The following is an 18605-nucleotide window of genomic DNA, read 5'->3' as shown; positions in this document are numbered from 1 at the left end:
GTCCATTTTTTTTACACTTGTATGTTAAAAATGAAGTTTCCATGTCGTGACTAAGAGTGTCAATATAGGTGTCGGTTCCAAAAATGTCGGACACCAACACCAACTTGGCCTTCCAAAAGTGTCAAGGTAACATAGGTTGAGTTTAAGATAGCTGATTATGCAATCTGCTTCGCATCAACAATCGATTTCCAAATCTTGACATGACATCATGTCATTCTAAACAGAGCATATTGAATTAATATTAAAGCAGCATCTCTGCAGGAAAGAGAAAAGATGCCAAACTCATCCAATTTTCTGCAACAAAATTCACATAACTAGCGTGGATATACACATCATCCTGTCAGACATGTCAATGCAATTCCTTCCCAAATGTGACCAAAGAATGCAAAATGTTATTAGCCACTGAACATATTTTATGTTAGAGAAAGATATACCTTCCTCTATTCAAAATGCTATTTCTTTGAACAAGGTAAGGTGATATATGCAGTTCAAAACAGAGAACCTATCTTCCTGCAAAAATGATCTCGTCCATTGACATAGGATAGGTTCCACCCTATGTCAATCCTAGCCATCCAGCTGAAGCACCTGGACGGCTAGGATCAGTACACATCCAAGTGAAAATGTGGATCAATCCTAGCCATTGATTGGAAAGCTAGGATTGAATGTAGGATGGTACTCGTCCTATGTCAAAGGACGGGATCCGTACTCATCTTCCTGATCCAGAATGCTCATCCAAGGAAATGCTAAAATGCAATAACTGATCCTACAAAACATTATCAAGAAATCTGATCATAAATGTATATCTTGTTTTTTTCATTTTTTTGTTGTCCTTTTGAGGCGTTAAGCTGCTATTTGCAATTTATTATGTAAGGATGTTCAATATCTAACCTTTTCTCCCAGATTGGCTTGCAGAGATTTTGAGACGATGGTTGCTATTTCCTCATCATATAGATTGTCAAACAGGCCATCTGTTGCAGTAACAATTACATCACCTTGGTCTAAAACAATCTTGTAGTCCTGAACCAAAAAACACACTTCATTTTCTGCCATTTAGTTGGACTTATCTCATAATTAGCAGAGTTGCAATCCTACAGATTATGTATCATTGAGAACAGTGAACTTCCACTGATCATCTTAGGAAAACACAAGTTACAATTTCTAATATACAGATGCTTCTGGAAGTGATAACTTATAAAAGTTTACCTCTATAAGCCCTGAGGGATCATCTCCTCTCTGAATCTGCAAGGGGAAGTTAAACTCATATACCATTGGTGTTGATCTTTTCAAAACAGAACCATTTCTGATAATGATAAATCCAGAATCTCCAATGTTTGCCACGTGAAGAACCTGCAGAAAATGTCTCGTCTGTAAATCCCTGCAGACAGAGAAACTCTACCAAATACCATTCAGGCAACCACAAAGCTGGAGAACAGAAATAATAGTTCATGTTAGTGTCAAACTTTAATACATGACAGAATGTTGGAAGTCAAAAGTTATGTTCCCAACTCAAAATCACATAAACAAGTCTTTGGTAGAATTGGATCCAACCCATATCCACTTCAAGAGAGCTGGGCCTATAAGATTTAAATATCTCATAAAAGCAGGACAGGACACACACACACACACACACACACACACACACACACACATATATATATATATATATATATATATATATATATATATATATATATATATATATATATATATATATATATATATATATAACTCAGTCCAAGAAAAAGTTGATTTACATAACTTATTGAGTTTAAACATTAATTTGTTCAACATAATAACAGAGCGAACCACCTGCTTGAGCTTCCAACTGAAGTTGGATCATAATTTTCTCCCTGGGAGCTGTTAAAGGGTATTCTCAGCCATATATGCCACTAGTTTCATCCTTAAGTATTGATCTGGTATTTGAAAAGTAAAAGCTTAAAGTATATTACCCATCATTACCTCCAGCCATAGTTACAGGAAGCGCCATAGGCAGTGGGGAAGTGCGCTTCCCCGAAGTGCATTTCGGAAGCACGACAGTATATTACCCATCATTACCTCCAGCCAGAGTTACCGGAAGCGCCACAGGCAGTGGGGAAGTGCGCTTCCCCGAAGTGCATTTCGGAAGCGCGAAACGTCGCGCTTTCGAAACGTGCTGGGAAGCGCACAAAAAAATTGGGAAGTGCGCTTCACAATTTAGGGGAAGTACGCTTCCCTCTTGCTTCCCTCTCGCTTCCCGCTTTTTTTCATTTTTTTATTTTTATTTTTATTTTTTTTCCTCTTTTTTCGCTTCCCCTCATTTCTCCCTCGCTTCCTAGGTCGCTTCTGAGACGATTCCTGGTTCGCTTCTAAGTCGTCCCACGCTTCCCGCTTCCTAAAATTTTGAAAGTGCCTCACTTCCCGCTTCCGCTTCCGCTTCCCGCTTCCTCGACTGGCAACTCTGCCTCCAGCACTTGTTGGAAGTTGATTTGGCATGTGTTTGAGTTCTTGCTTGCAAGAGGTTTTCTTGGCGCATGTTCAAGTATTTGACACTTCAATTTTCCCTTACTAGGGGTATTTCTCTTAACTTCTGCACACTTACAAAGACAGGGGTGCGTTCAATATATGGCAAATGGCAACCCATTCTCTCTTTCCCCTCTCCCAAGAGCATTTCTATTATTTGTACATGCTTACAAAGGATGGTTACATGAAGTCAGATACAACTACAACCAATTTCGGATGACCATCTAATCAATCTCCTATGCTTTCATGAAAATTGCACATATGTAATATACAATTACAGGATAAAACGAGAATTTATGCATGCAGTAATAGCTTCCAACTTCCAGTATGTTTATGCTTCAGTAACCCTAGTTAGACATAATGCTTTCCTCATTATCCATTGGCCTTGGTGAATATATTCTGCAGATGTCTAATCTCCTGGAACAACATTCATAGCTCCCTCTTCTAGAACTTACCAAGAAAAGCAAATAAGAGAATTGCTTGCAGAAGGCATCCCTCAGGACAACAAAAAAATAGACAAAACCATAGTTTTGCAAGAAGCCGACTCTCAACAGTAAATTCAAGATTCAACATTAGTGAAGTTCTACATATTAGCAACAAGTTATATATCGGTCTATTCTGGTCATACATGTTAAGAAGCACTGATTACTCTCATATCTCGTGCCTTACATACCCTGAAGAAAGAGAATTACTTCGATAACAATTTAATTTGCAGCATTCTGTACACTGCTCATCAGCTAGAAGGAGCCATCATGTAGTGCTTGTTTTTCTTTGTTTTATTTTTCTTTTTTTGTAACTATCAAGCATGGTGCAAGAAAACAGCATTGACAGTATGCAGTTTGTCAGAATGAAATGTGGAGACTATCATTAATAGCCCTAGAATATACCTGACCATCAAAATTAGCAACTAAAATTGTAGATGAGCCAGCAGAATATGTTTCTGCAGCACTCCGAACAACAAGCTGCTCTGGTTTGATTAGAACTCCTTCACAATCAGAAACAAACTTGAAGCAATTGTCCATGAGCTCCCGAGCGTATAATCCTGCATTGATTCCTGCATATTGCACATTGACTAATAATTGAGAAAGTTCAATACAGAAATCAATGAAGATTTGCACAAGTCAGTGCTTGATGCTAATAAATTAACATATGGGAATTAAAAACAACATATAAATTAAGCCTAAACAATGAGAGACAAAGTGAAACAGACTGGATGTACAGACATTATATTACAAATATATCTGCTAGTTCTATATGAACCAAAATTTCCTTGGAGCAGAACTTTTGTAAATGAATTTGGCAAAATGACCCATTGATCTTGTGTCCCTTGGTATGCAAAAAACATTGGACAAGATTAACACTCTAGGGCCACATACCTCTTTTACCTTCTTTTTCTCCTTTGAAGGATACTTTTAGGGCTACATACTATGTAACAAGTTATTTTGCTTACCACACACTATGTGATAACTTATTCTGCTTAACTATACTCAACAAAGATTTGGTGCACCGTAAAATTGTTCAACTTATCTAAGGGTCGTGATTCATATTTCATAGTTTGAAGATGAAATAGTTAGATCTACTTGTTTATGATGGTTTCATGTCTAGAAACACCACTGGACTGGTGATGTGGACCAAACCACTGTTAATGCATTTCAAGGTTGATTTCTAGCAGGAACCAAAAAGAAGACGCCATAATGGTGAATGCTAAATAATTGGCTGATTCAAATATTAATAGACTTGATATATCAATAATTTAAAATGGGCATTTCTAGCTGAAGGATGACTATCAAAAGCATTGTTATAAATCTTGTTCTTGGGCTTTTCTCGGCAAGGAAAATCGAATGATAAAAAAGAATCATACTTTGGCTCTTAACATATCACTAACATCTATAATGGTCATTTTGTAACTGAAGGATCGTTATAAAAATCACAGACATAAATCTGCTTCTTGGGCCTTTCTCAGCAAGGAAAAGCTCATGATTATTTTTTTTTTTAAAAGAGGAGAATAGCAGGGGAATTGAGGTGATTTTTGAAAACAGAAGGAATTTAGAAATGGCAAGACAAAGAAACACTAGAAAGAAAACAGAAAACCATGAAGTGATATAACAAAATCAGGTAATCAATTGAATATTATTGAAATTTCATTGGGAATTTCATGTTTGTTGACCTTAGCATGGCAGATGAAAAGAACTGCCAACATTTTTTAGGATCCTAAAAATTAACCTGTATTCAAGCTTTGGCATCTATTGAAGCACAAGAAAGAAACAAGAAGATAGAGAAGAGTTGAAGCTTCATTAGCAAGAGAGAAGAAATAATACAACATATAGGCGTCGACCTCCCCCTTTGGACTAAATGACCAAAATAGTTGACCACTACTTCCTAACTTCTAAACTTCCTAACAGATCCCACACTAATAGATTCAGGCCCATAACCCATGGGTTCCAATGCATAAGATCTCGGCATTATCTCATATCTATTGGGAAAACTGACATCAAGATCATCATGAGAACATATAGAGAAGATACTACTTAGATGAAAACAGATGTGAAAGCTGAATATAGGCAATAATGGAATGAGGAATTTAATATCTATTTTCCAAACTTTCAAGGGAAAGATTGATGAAGGAAAGACATCCATTGCAAAGAACAATCTGAAAAGAGAATCCAAGAATATGAAATACTGTGGGTGGGCAAGATTCCTGCAAATGAGAAAAAGAATTTATGACACATCAATGTCTTCAAGAACAAAAGGCAGGATACAGAATAAATTGAGTCCATCATAAAAAGGCAGGAAGTGGCTCACCTTTCTTCTTCACCTGTTAAAGCCAAACCAGAGATTCATGTCAGGGTAGCAATTCACTTATGCTGCCGCATTTCCATTATTTTTTTATACTAATGTAAAAGTTCTCTATCAACTAGTAAGAGAAAGGTTGTGGATTACATCCACTCATTGGATTACAAGTGGTTTGACTAAATTCAAATATAAAGAGCATCGTCCAACATAATTATCAGAACAAAAAATATAAGCAGTATTCTGAGAATCAATGAATGGTACAGACTACAGATATACCTTCAAGTGACCACTGTCCAACTCCATCAGCCACTCCTAGCCAGTTATTGTTTGACAAGAAAAAAGCATCTTCTCCACCTGTCAAAGCCTGACATTCTACATCATTAACCACAACTTCTCCATCAGATCATAATTACGCTTGAAAACAATAAAATTCAAACTTCAACCCATTTCGGAAAGATTAAGCAAAATGGACAAACTTTGTATCATATAATGTAACCAAATTTGATGTATAATTATTTGACATAAAATATGTTCATTTAAGAACACACTACTAAGATTGAAGTTTTCTTTTATGTTAATAGAAGAAAAGGCCCAAAATTTGGAACTGACAGATAGGGCTAATCATTTCAAGTTTCAAATGTTAAACTATAGAACATTTTATCAATCTACATAGTCATCATAACAAAAGAAACATATTGAGCATGTAGAAGTGTAGAGTCCACATAATGCCCTGGCAAGCTCAGAAGGCTCCACTTGTTAAACTTGAAAAAACAAACTATACCCATGGGCGTGAAAAAGGTGCAGGATCCGACCCGATCCATGTAAAGACCATATAACTTTCTTTTTAGTTATCGGGTCTGGATACACCAGACCCGGACCCATAGTGTAATGTAAACTTAAATACACATTTAGGTCACGATTTCTTTTACTGAAATCGTGACAGCCGCAATCGATATCTCTCTCTCTCTCTCTCTCTCTCTCTCTCTCTCTTCTCTTTCTCAATACAGGGACAAAGGAAAACTTACATGGTATCAGAGCCTAGATCCAGCTAAGGGTTGAAGAGGATTCCAAAGGTGCGACAGATCAAAGGTTTGAGGTTTCGTTCTTTTCTTTCTTTCTTTCAGATTTCTTCTTTCTCTACCTCCATTCCCAATCTCCATCTCGTTTCCCCCTTTCTGTTTTCCCAGCCTTTTCTCTTCTTCTTTTAGTGGATTCACGTCTCACGTGAATCCCTAAACTGTTCACGAAGAATTCACGTGAATCTTGGTTCACGAAAACGCTGTTCATCAAAAAAAATGAAGGGAAAAGCTTGTTTCACGTGAATCTCCTATTCCATGTGAAACACTAAGATCAAATTATAAAGATCGTGCATTCCACGTGAATCTCCTGTTTCTTTATTCAAATCTGTTTTTTTCTTAATCGCCTGTTTCTTTATTCAAACCGTTTCTTTATCCAAATCTGTTTTTTTTTGCGTAATCCTTCTTCATTTTGGGCAGACGTGCGACACAAAATCTGGGACTCTAAAATCTGACATAAAACCTTTTGCTGTCCAGCCTGCTGTGCGACATAAAATCTGGGATTCATTTTGATTCGACTTTCATTCCTTTTGTTCTCATTTGTCCTTTCTCGTATCATATTTGTTTTGACTATTACGAGTGGGATCCACATTGAAAACTCAGTCTTTCTTCTGACAGCTTCTGGTCGTCAATCTTTGAGTTACTCAGCGGAAAAAAAAAGGAGGAAGACGATCAGCAAACCTCTCTGGCTGCAGACTGAGCACTCTGTGAATACTTCAAAAAAAAACAAACAAACAAAGGGGTTCCTTTTCTTGTTAAAACTCCTTTTTCATGGATCTTCATTCTTCTTCATCCAATCTTTCTTCAAGTTTTCTCACTCAACTCGTTTCTGAAAAGTTAACTACCTCAAACTTCTTGATTTGGAAGAGACAAATCATTCCTTTTATAAGGAGTCAAGGTCTCTTAGGTCACCTTGATGGAACCACTCCCGCTCCACTCGAATTTGTTACGAGAGAAGAAAAAGACGACAAAGGAGTAAGTTCAATTGTGTATGTCAAGAATGTAGAGTACCTCAACTGGGAAAGGAAAGATCAGTCAGTGGTTGCATACATCACTTCCACCTTGTCCCAAGGGGTCCTTGTTGCAATTCCCGACAATTGTACTACTCTGCAACTTTGGGAAAAATTGGTTCAAACATACTCACAAGTTTCGCAGGCGAGAATGGTTTTTCTCAAGAGGGAATTTCAGATGTTGAGAAAAGATTCCATGACCATCATTGAATATCTGAACAAAATGAAGACTATCACAGACCAACTTGCAGTTATAGGATGCGCGGTGAGTGACAGCGATATGGTACAACAGACTCTGAGTGGATTGGGATCTGACTACAATATGATCGTCACTTCACTATTGTGTCTCCCTGCCCTTCCTACCTTTGATGAGTTACGAGCAAAATTGATTCAGTATGAGATGACTCTGAAAGGGTTCTCTGAAGAATCTCACATTAACACAAACTCTCAGGAAGTTTTTGCCACAGGGGTGACTTATGGTAGAGGACGAGGATGAGGAGGACAAAGGTGAAGTGGACACGGAGGGCGTGGTCTGCTTCCCACTCCAAATATGTTAGCTCATGCGCAGGGGTCAAGATCCACTCCTACCTGCTTCCTTTGTAACAAAAATGGGTATATCAAGGCGAATTGTTGGCATAATCCAGAGAATAAAGGAAAGGGTCCACAGACAGAAAACAAAGAGAAGTTCTCAAGTAGTAGAGAGATTAAAGATCTGCTGATATCTGCCTTGTTAGAGTTGAAATTGAAGTAGAGTGATGAAGGCACTTGGTTTGTCGACTTAGGGGCAGCGACTCATGTGACAGGTGATGCAGGTAAGATTTCTAATCTCATTCCTTATTTTGGAAAAAGTAAGATTGTCACTGGAGATGGATCCCACCACCCTGTTTCTTATGTTGGAAAACGAAAAACTGTCATTCCCATGTCATATTTCACTCTTACTCTTTCTGACGTTCTTCATGCTCCTGACATTAAGAAAAATATTGTCTCTGTTTCCAAACTTATTGATGATAATAATGCTTCAGTTGAATTCACTCCCTTCTCTATGCAGGTCAAGGACCTACGTGCGAGGGAAACATTCACTGAAGGAAAGAGACGAGGCAATATGTATGTCTTTGAAGAAGCTCCTTGTCATGTTGTTCGCCCTGTCCACCTGAATTCAAAGCCTTCATTAGAGTCGTGTTCATCCTCTTCTGCTAATGTTTTTAGTATTTCTGAATGTAATAAGCCATTCTTATGGCATAGTCGATTAGGACATTGTGGGAGTCATTTTATTGAGAAACTTGTATCTAATAATCTCATTCCAAAAGAAAGTCTAAATAGGGATGAGAACAGTCACAAATGTTCCAGTTGTCTTTCCTGCAAGAGTCATGTATTGCCTTTTCATTCAATTAATAAGAGAGCTTCAAAACCTTTTGAGATAATCTGTTCTGATGTATGGGGACCCGCCCCAGTTGCCTCTGGATCTGGGAGCAAATACTATCTAATATTTGTTGATAGCTATACTCGATACACTTGGATATATTTCATAAAAAATAAGTCGGAAGTCTTCTCTTTGTTTCAAAATTTTCTTTCCCTTGTCAAAAATCAATTTTCTGAGTCCATTTAATTTTTTCAATGTGATGGAGGTGGGGAATTCTCATCCCGTGATTTTATTTCTTTTCTTCAAAATAATGGAATAGGAAGAAGGGTGTCATGTCCTCACTGTTAGAAAGTGACTTGAAATACATTGGGTTCAATAATGAACCCATATCTATGCACGTGAAGTGCAAATATACCCATAAAAGGGAAACAACATAAGCACATAATGTGCTAACACATAAAACCCATAAAAAGGGAAAAATATGACATAAAGTCATAAGTTGCATATCATTGAAGAATAATGGAGAAGGGGTAAAAACCCCATTACAATGGAGCATAAGCTCCCTCAAGAAGTGAGAAATACAAAGGGGAGAGCCCCTATTTATAACAACAAAAAGGAGCCTTGGAGGGGCTCCACTCATAGACGTTGGAGCCCCTCCAACGGTCACAAATGTGACCGTTGGAAGGGGCCCAACGTCTATTTGAGTGGGCCCCCCAAGGTACCTTTTGGTACTTGAGAAAAAAGAAATAAAAAATAAAAGAAAAAGAAAAATAAAATAAATTACAATCACATTCATAAAGTGAATGTGCGTAAAACAGAGGAAAAGACTAAAATACCCCTACAGCTAAACAAAAGGAAAATATATATTTTATATATATAAATAGGAGGATACATATACATATATACCATATATGTATATGTATCATCTTTTATATATATAAAATATGTCTAATTACAACAATTGATGGGTACATTTTAACACCCCCCCTCAAGCTTTGCAGGGAAACGAAAAGATTGAAAAAAGGGCAAAACTCCACGAGGCTTCGGCGACTCCAAGAGGCTTCGGCAAGGATGCAATGAAACTTGAAATAGCCTTCCTCCAATTGTCTTCAAATGATGAACTCATTTCCCGAACCATCCAGGGTACTTCCCTTTGTCCTATCTCCAAGATCCTGAGAAAAGAAGACAACAAAGAACAAGTAAACAATATCTTTGCACTTTACTAAAAAAGAAACATTCCTAACAAGGTGCAAAATTTATGCATAATATGATAGTTACTTTAGTATGAAACGAAAAATTTAGAAAACCAAAGTTTCTAAATCATACATTATGTTAAAACAAAATGAGCGGAAGCAAATTATGCAAAAATTGCAAGAATGCATAATGCATTCATAAGGTCCACCATTGGACAAATATAACCCCATAATGGGGAATAACAAAATGATCCACTAAGGGATACCACAAGAAGCCTACGAAGAGGCATAACATACATATGCTTTATTGAATGAGAGCCCAAAAAAGGCCATAAAGAGCATATGCATATACGAATCATAATATGAATTGATACTCAAAGAACTAAAACATGCTTCAAACATGTAGTGAAGTTCCAAAAAAGAGAAACGAAGTCTCCAAGCATACTTTAGGCAAAATAAACCCAAGTGTTCACAAGGTTTTTTTAAAAACATTTATGAAAGTCACTTAATAAAAAAAAAAACATTTTACATATAAGGGTGGCAAAAACCATAAGCACTTAATATATAGATTAAATGCTAATAAATCAACTTGATATGCATATCAAAAAGATGATTTACTTGAAAAACATAAGTCATGAATGGAATTTTGCAAATTTCAATAATAGTTTATTCATTACAAACAACTTCCTCATTAGTCCTCCAAAACCCATAAATCAAGTGTATAAGCTACTAGATCAAGAATATAAAACCATTAAAGGCAAAAGACACACACAAAGGTGTGTAAACGAACCTCTTGTCTACATATAATAATACTTGAAATAAGTGCATCTACGACAAGAGCAAGAGAATACATGCCAACATGGACTAAAAAGTATCTCTTGTCTACGTAAAAATACACTTAAAACCAAGTATGTTCAGCTACTAGAACAAGAGTAATAAGCCAACCATGGGCTAAAACATAATACATCTCTTGTCTACATAAGATGACACTTGAAATGAGTGAAATAAGCCAACCATGGGCATACATCTAAGCGACTAGAACAAGAACACAAACGCCAACATGGACTAAGATCACACACGATGGTGTGAATCAACATGTTTTGTCTACATATAAGATCACTCAAGACAAGTGTGTTCAGCTACTAGACCAAGAGAGCAAAAGCCAACAAAGGGCTAAAAACACACGAAGGTGTAATAAAATTCTTGTCTACATATGATGACACTTAGATAATGGGCATAAAAGGAAAGGACTTTTGAGGCAATAAAGCTTGTAATGACAACATATAAATAAAACCTCGAATGAAACAATATTCCTTTTAAAAAAGAATACTCATAACAATAACATTTTGGAATAAATGCGTGTAAAAAGTATCTTCAACAAGATACTACAATTGATAAAATAATATTCTTGAGAACAAATGTGTGAACATACACACACCAAGAACACTTGTGAAAAAACACAAGAACACATGTGCACAACAAGCACAACATACGGAATCACAAATGTGCAAGTGCACTCATAAGATTCTTAAACAAATAAAAGGTTGGGCTATAATCCCAAAACACCTTGATTTTAAATATACCTTAAAACATTTAAGGTTTCAAACACCATATGTCCATCACATTTACATAGAGGCATCCATAATATCAATGGCCACAAGAGAAAAAATGAGTGACACACTCATAATTAGAGATCAAATAACAAATCATTTTAGAGTCCCAAGGTGCCCATAACTCACCTCAACAACCATCTATAATATGGAAGGTGGACAATCTAAAATGATACAACACGAGGTGCCCATAACTCACCTCGACAAACATCTCTAATATAACAAAAATAAGGCCAAATAAATGATGCATTAAATAACATGTGATGGACAAATATAAGTGCCACAAAAGGGCAGTAACCACATAAGGAATCATTTTCCAGATAAAAGTTTTTACCAAGAGGACTGATTAACAAATTGAATCAAAGATCCAATATAATCCATCAAAACAATTTTGCATAAACACGAATTATGCTTAATCTTCAAAAGAAGTCTTGTACCAAAAAAGACTTATTAAGCAACAAACACAACAACATAAAGAATTCATCAAGACAATCAAGCTTTTAATCAAAGAAATCATAAGAACCGTAATGGTTCACAAAGAAGGCTTTAACACAATACTCAAGGAAAGAATATTCAAAAAACACTTGAAAATTTATAGATTTGGAATTAAATCCCATACAACAATTTTAAAATATTCTTTGATTGTGATGAGATATGCGGACACATACAAAGTGCTATAAGCACTTACAATGATTTAACAAGAACTCAATATCTAAATTCATTATATTTTTCACAAAAGAAATGTGCATAAAGGCTCCATAATGCAAAAAATGTCTACGAAGAGACAATACACATGTAAGCACACAAGGCTTTATAAAAGATGTGCACGAAGGCACTCATACAATACTTGAACAAATACACACCAAGGTGTAAACAAACATGCACTAAGGCATGTATATCATAAAAAAAGAGGGAATGCATACAAGCGCAAAATATTTGAGAAGCAAATGTGCACAAAATACAAAAATACACAAAAGTGAGCAAGTATGCACTTTATAAAAAGAGCAATGCTTGAAATTCTCAAATTTTAATTATGTAATTACATGCTTGATAAGTGCAATTGAGGACAAAGAAAACCATATTATGGCCAATGTAGGCATCTTTAAAGATATTATTAAGAGGTTTCGAAACCTTATGAAAAATACAAACCAACAAGTTTATAAGGATGAAAAATGAAATCATTTATACCAAAAAGGATGTAATAGATGAACTATGCACTCTATGTGGGAAATTCCTTTTAAAACAATCTTTCCTAATGGTTTATCATAGATAATTTTTCAAAAAAGAAACATTGAAAAACTTTTTAGGAGTTCTTATAAATCATCATTAACAAGAACTACTTTAGGATTCAACAAAGATTTGAGATGTGAGAGATTCTCATATAATGATTATATCAAATTTTTCAAAAATGCACTAAAATCCATAATCAAGAGGGGAACTCGAATCAAATTCGGGTTCATATGAAAGTTAAAAAATTTTAAGCAAAGATCATTATTTTAGCAAGAAATCATATATATAATTTTTAAAAGTTAACTTATAGGTCAATCATGAAATATTTATATAAGAACTATAAATCTCACATAATTGAAGGTAATTTTTAAAAACATAAATTACTATTATATGCGATGAGTAGTTCGAAAAACACGAATTTTATATTTGGACAACAAACGATTTCACCAAATTTGAAAGGAGATATTTTCAAAATATATGAGCACACGAAATGTGAAAAGAAATAATTCAACTATCATGGCCATTAAATGAACAAACTATATGCAAGAAACATATTTTCAAATGCATAATACTTTTAAGAAAAGGGATACATACCGAATAACTTCAAAAGCATAATACTTTAGAAAGAGCAATGAATACTTCACCATTTCTTGAGCGACACGCTTTCCGTTGCACCAAAGGACAACCCCATCGTGACCTCGCTCTGATACCATGTTAGAAAGTGACTTGAAATACATTGGGTTCAATAATGAACCCATATCTATGCACGTGAAGTGCAAATATACCCATAAAAGGGAAACAACATAAGGACATAATGTGCTAACACATAAAACCCATAAAAAGGGAAAAATATGACATAAAGTCATAAGTTGCATATCATTGAAGAATAATGGAGAAGGGGTAAAAACCCCATTACAATGGAGCATAAGCTCCCTCAAGAAGTGAGAAATACAAAGGGGAGAGCCCCTATTTATAACAACAAAAAGGAGCCTTGGAGGGGCTCCACTCATAGACGTTGGAGCCCCTCCAACGGTCACAAATGTGACCGTTGGAAGGGGCCCAACGTCTATTTGAGTGGGCCCCCCAAGGTACCTTTTGGTACTTGAGAAAAAAGAAATAAAAAATAAAAGAAAAAGAAAAATAAAATAAATTACAATCACATTCATAAAGTGAATGTGCGTAAAACAGAGGAAAAGACTAAAATACCCCTACAGCTAAACAAAAGGAAAATATATATTTTATATATATAAATAGGAGGATACATATACATATATACCATATATGTATATGTATCATCTTTTATATATATAAAATATGTCTAATTACAACAATTGATGGGTACATTTTAACACTCACACCCCTCAACAAAATGGAATTGTTGAACGAAAACACAGGCATATCGTTGAAAGTGCCATGAGTATGCTTCATGATAACAATCTTCACATCAACCTATGGACAGAAGCTTTTCATTCTGTCGTGCATGTGATAAATAGACTGCCTATGGTTATTCTAGAAAATAAGTCTCCTTATCACTGTCTTTTTGGATCTCATCCTAGTTATTATGATCTACGTGTTTTTTGATGTGTCTGCCATGTGCATATCGATCAGTCCCTGAGAAACAAGTTTCAAGATAAGGCCCAAAAGTGCAGATTTGTGGGATATGCAGATGACTACAAAGGATATAGGTGTTATGATCCCACCAACAAACGCATCAGAACCTCAAGAAATGTTGTCTTTGATGAACAAAATTTTGACCACGGAGCTGACACAACGAATATGTCAACTCAAATTTACTATCTTTGGCTGAGCTCAGAACTTTTTGCTGGCTCCAATGAAACATGTTCCTCAGATTGCGTGCAACAAGAAGAAGAGGTATTTGAGAACACTGGGACGTCGGGGTTACAGAATGCAGAGGAAGTACCGGGCAGATACAAAGGCATCGTCTATTCCAGACAGAGACCGACAACATCAAGCCATTCAGATCATGTCTCAGTCGCCAATCCTACTCCTTCTCATACCCTTGCATTCAGAAAATCAAACCGCATACAACATCATATTGACAGGTGGGTTAGTTATAACAACTTCTCATTGGATCTTCAATTGTTTTTAACTGCCATCAATAAGGACGAAGAGCCCATCATGTTTTATGAGGCAGCAGCTTCTATGAAATGGGTAAAAGCCATGAATGATGAAATGCAAGCCTTGCATGAATGTGGAACATGGGAAGTTGTTCCCAGACCACCTGACAAAAATGTTGTCGGATGGAAATGGTGAAAGTGCACTAGGATCGAGGCAACGAGCACTAGAGGGGGGGTGAATAGTGCTTTTAAAACTTTTCTGCGGAATATTGAATGATTTTGCAAATCTCAAAGCAAACACACAAAGAACACAAGATTTTATCCTGGTTCGGTCAAACCCGACCTACATCCAGTCCCCAAGCAAAACCCGCTTGAGATTTTCCACTATCAACCTTGTAAACTACAAGATCACACAGACCATAATCGGTCCCACTTTCAGTAACAATCCCACTGAAAGCAAACAACTCCTTTACACCAAGGAGTCCTTCTTTTTACACAAAAGAAATAAGAACTTACAATACAACCTATGAGCCTTCCTTTTGAATGCAAATGAGATGCAATTGGCTTTTGAGGTTGTTGAAACACTCTACTCACGAATTCACTATCTCTTAAAGTGATTTGAGTGAAAATCTGAAGTGAAAATATCACGTGAGTGAGAAAATCAATACTTGAATGAATAGGAGTGAAAAGCAAGATTCAAATCGATTGAATTGTTGTTTTTGAGTGTAAAATGCACTCATATTTATAGTTAAAAGATTCCATACGTTGAGAGTATGAAATGGTGTCAAAACGGTCCATTTCGAACGATCAAAACGTTTGAAAAATGAAAAGACACGCCTTTTTGAAGTTTCAGGAAAACGGCAAAATTAGTCGACTGAAACATCAGTTAGTCGACTAATAGTTAGTTATTAGTAGACTGACAGTTATCGTCGGTCGACTGATCTGTTAATCGAGCCGTTTGAAAATCTGAACTTTTGAAACTTAGTCGACTGGAGAAAAGTTAGTCGACTGATAATATCATCAGTAGACTGAAAAACCTTTTAGTCGACTGCTGGTAAAAACTTTTGAAAAACAAACATTCTGTTCGGTCGACTGATAAAAAGCATTAGTCGACTGCTGCTAAATTTTTTCAGAAAACACATGTTATATTCAGTCGACTGAAAAACCATTAGTCGACTGCTGCTAATTTTCCAGAAAACAGACATTCTGTCCAGTCGACTGATAAAACCTTCGGTCGACTAATTTGACAAGAATGACTTTTTAGAAAATATGGCGCGAAAGGATTAGTCGACTGATAAGTCTATTGGTCGACTAATAAACATGAAAATTTAAGAAAAGAGTTTTCTAAAAAGATTTTCAAAAGAGTTTCTTTTAGAAAAGTTTTTCTAAAGACTTTTAAGATGAAATGCAACCTAAATATGCACTCTAAGTAAGGCTCTTACAAGAATCTAAGATTTTTAATGAATTAAACATTTGCACACTAGTCTTCAAGGATTCTTCACTGAATTCTTCAATTTCTTCATAGCCTTAGCTGAAATGCAATTGATTCCACTTGCTCATCATCAAAACCTTGTACTTGAAGTATCATGTATGGCTTCATTGTCGTAACAATCTCCCCCTTTTTGATGATGACAAACTTAATCAAAGATGAAGCATTTAGATGCATAGATGGAGATTTTACTCCCCCTATCAATATGCTGCAAAACATTAAAAGTTAGCACATTTAAAGCACATATATCACATATTGATTGGTTTGCATTTCCATTCATCATTTCTTCATGTATTTAGAAATACATTCATTCAAAGCTTTCTTTTTCTCTTAATTTTGCATTTCTCATGCAAGATCTCCTATAATGTAATTGCTATCATCTTTTTCTCAAGATCTCCCTGCAATTTCAAAGTAATGCTATCTTTATCTTTTTCTCCCCCTTTGTCAGAATAAAAAAGAGTAAGGGCAAAAATAGCATAAGCAAAAATAGACTTTTAACTCGTATCTCTATTTTAAAACACGGCAAGAGAGTTCCGGCGTGTTTTGAAGATGCGCCAGTCACTGCAGGAGGATTCCGGCGTTTCAAGATCACGGCCAGAAGATTCTGGCGTCTCCCTGTTACGGTAAGAAAATCCCGGCGATGATGGAGTCGAACGGCACTCCGAGCACTAGAGGGTTTTTCGGAATAGAGAGAGAGAGAGGCAAAAGAGAAAGAGGGGTTTTCGGTTTAAGGGTTTCGTTAAAAAAACGAAAAGGTGCGAGAATGAAACGATGCCTTCCTTAAAAAAAACGGTTTTTTTTTTTTAAAAACAAATCCAAGGGGTGTCGGGTCCCTTCATTTAAGTTTTTTTTAAAAAAATTTTAGTCGACTAAAACTTTATCGGTCGACTAATAATGCAACTAATTCTAAAAATATCATCAGTCGACTAGAAATATATCGGTCGACTAATATGATGCGATACATTTCAAAATATAAAACATCAGTCGACTAGAATTTTATCGGTCGACTAATATAGTGCGATTTTGAGATTTTGTTCAAAAATCAGCATTTTTATAAATCCAAAAACGAGCAAATACCTAGCTCTCTCCTAATTCTCATAAAATCTTCATTTTTAAGAGGTTTAGTGAAGATATCAGCATGTTGTTCTTGAGTGGAAATAAAATTTAACGAAATATCTCCTTTTAACACATGATCTCTTAAAAAATGATGTCTAACTTCAATATGCCTAGTTCTTGAGTGCTGAATAGGATTTTTCGAAACTTTATAGCACTAGTGTTATCACAATAAATAGTTGTTGTGGAGTAATTTAAACCAAAATCTTTTAAGGTTTGTTTCATCTAAAGTACTTGTGAACATGCTAAACTAGCCGCTATATATTCAGCTTCAGTTGTTGAGAGTGATACTGAATTTTGCTTTTTACTAAACCAAGAGACTAAGGAATTTCCCAAGAAATGACAAGTTCCACTAGTACTCTTGCGATCAGATTTACTTCCTGCAAAATCTGCATCACTATATGAAACTAAATCAAAGGAAGATGATTTTGGGTAAAACAAACCGAAATCTGAAGTATCTTTCAAATATCGAAGAATTTGTTTTACTGCAGTTAAGTGAGATTCCTTTGGATAAGCTTGAAATCTTGCACACATACAAACACTAAACATAATATCAGGTCGACTAGCAGTTAAGTATAATAGAGATCCGATCATACCTTTGTAGAGCTTAGTATCTACACTTTTACCATTTTCATCTTTATCAAGAGAAGTAGTTGTACTCATAGGATTCCTTCTTGATTTCGATGAGTCCATCCCAAATCTCTTAAGAAGTTCTTTTGTATACTTAGCCTGATTGATGAAGATTCCTTCTTCAGTTTGCTTTATTTGAAGTCCAAGGAAGTAGTTTAATTCGCCCATCAAGCTCATTTCAAACTCTTCCTGCATAGCTTTAGCAAATTCTTTACAAAGAGAATCATTAGTAGAACCAAATATTATGTCATCAACATAAATTTGCACAATAAGAATATCTGAATTAAGATTTTTAATAAATAAAGTGGAGTCTACCCGACCAATGGAAAAACCAGATTGTTCTAAAAAATTTCGTAGTCTTTCATACCATGCTCTTGGTGCTTGTTTGAGTCCATACAGAGCTCTTTTCAATTTGTAGACCTTTTCTAGATATTTCTCATTTTCAAAGCCTGGGGGTTGCTCTACATAAACTTCTTCATTAATGTGTCCATTTAAAAATGCACTCTTAACATCAATTTGATATA

At 35.7% G+C, this 18605-nt stretch overlaps 1 protein-coding gene across 1 annotated transcript in view; it reads right to left on the bottom strand.

Annotated features, from left to right (window-relative positions):
- LOC149816708 (Protein phosphatase 2C family protein) overlaps window positions 1-18605 on the bottom strand; it is an 89832-nt gene that overhangs the window by 18720 nt on the left and 52507 nt on the right. The window contains exons 5-8 of the mRNA XM_089987200.1: window positions 5569-5656; window positions 3387-3553; window positions 1204-1347; window positions 889-1017 (exon numbers count right to left, since the gene is read on the bottom strand). Of these exons, the coding sequence (XP_089843326.1) occupies window positions 889-1017; window positions 1204-1347; window positions 3387-3553; window positions 5569-5656 (528 nt within the window). The remainder of the gene's footprint in view (window positions 1-888; window positions 1018-1203; window positions 1348-3386; window positions 3554-5568; window positions 5657-18605) is intronic.

This window comes from Nuphar pumila, chromosome 14 (assembly GCF_984573655.1).
Source record: "Nuphar pumila chromosome 14, dmNupPumi1.hap1.1, whole genome shotgun sequence".
NCBI classification, from domain to species: Eukaryota; Viridiplantae; Streptophyta; class Magnoliopsida; order Nymphaeales; family Nymphaeaceae; genus Nuphar; species Nuphar pumila.
This window is presented reverse-complemented; position numbering and strand designations above follow the sequence as displayed.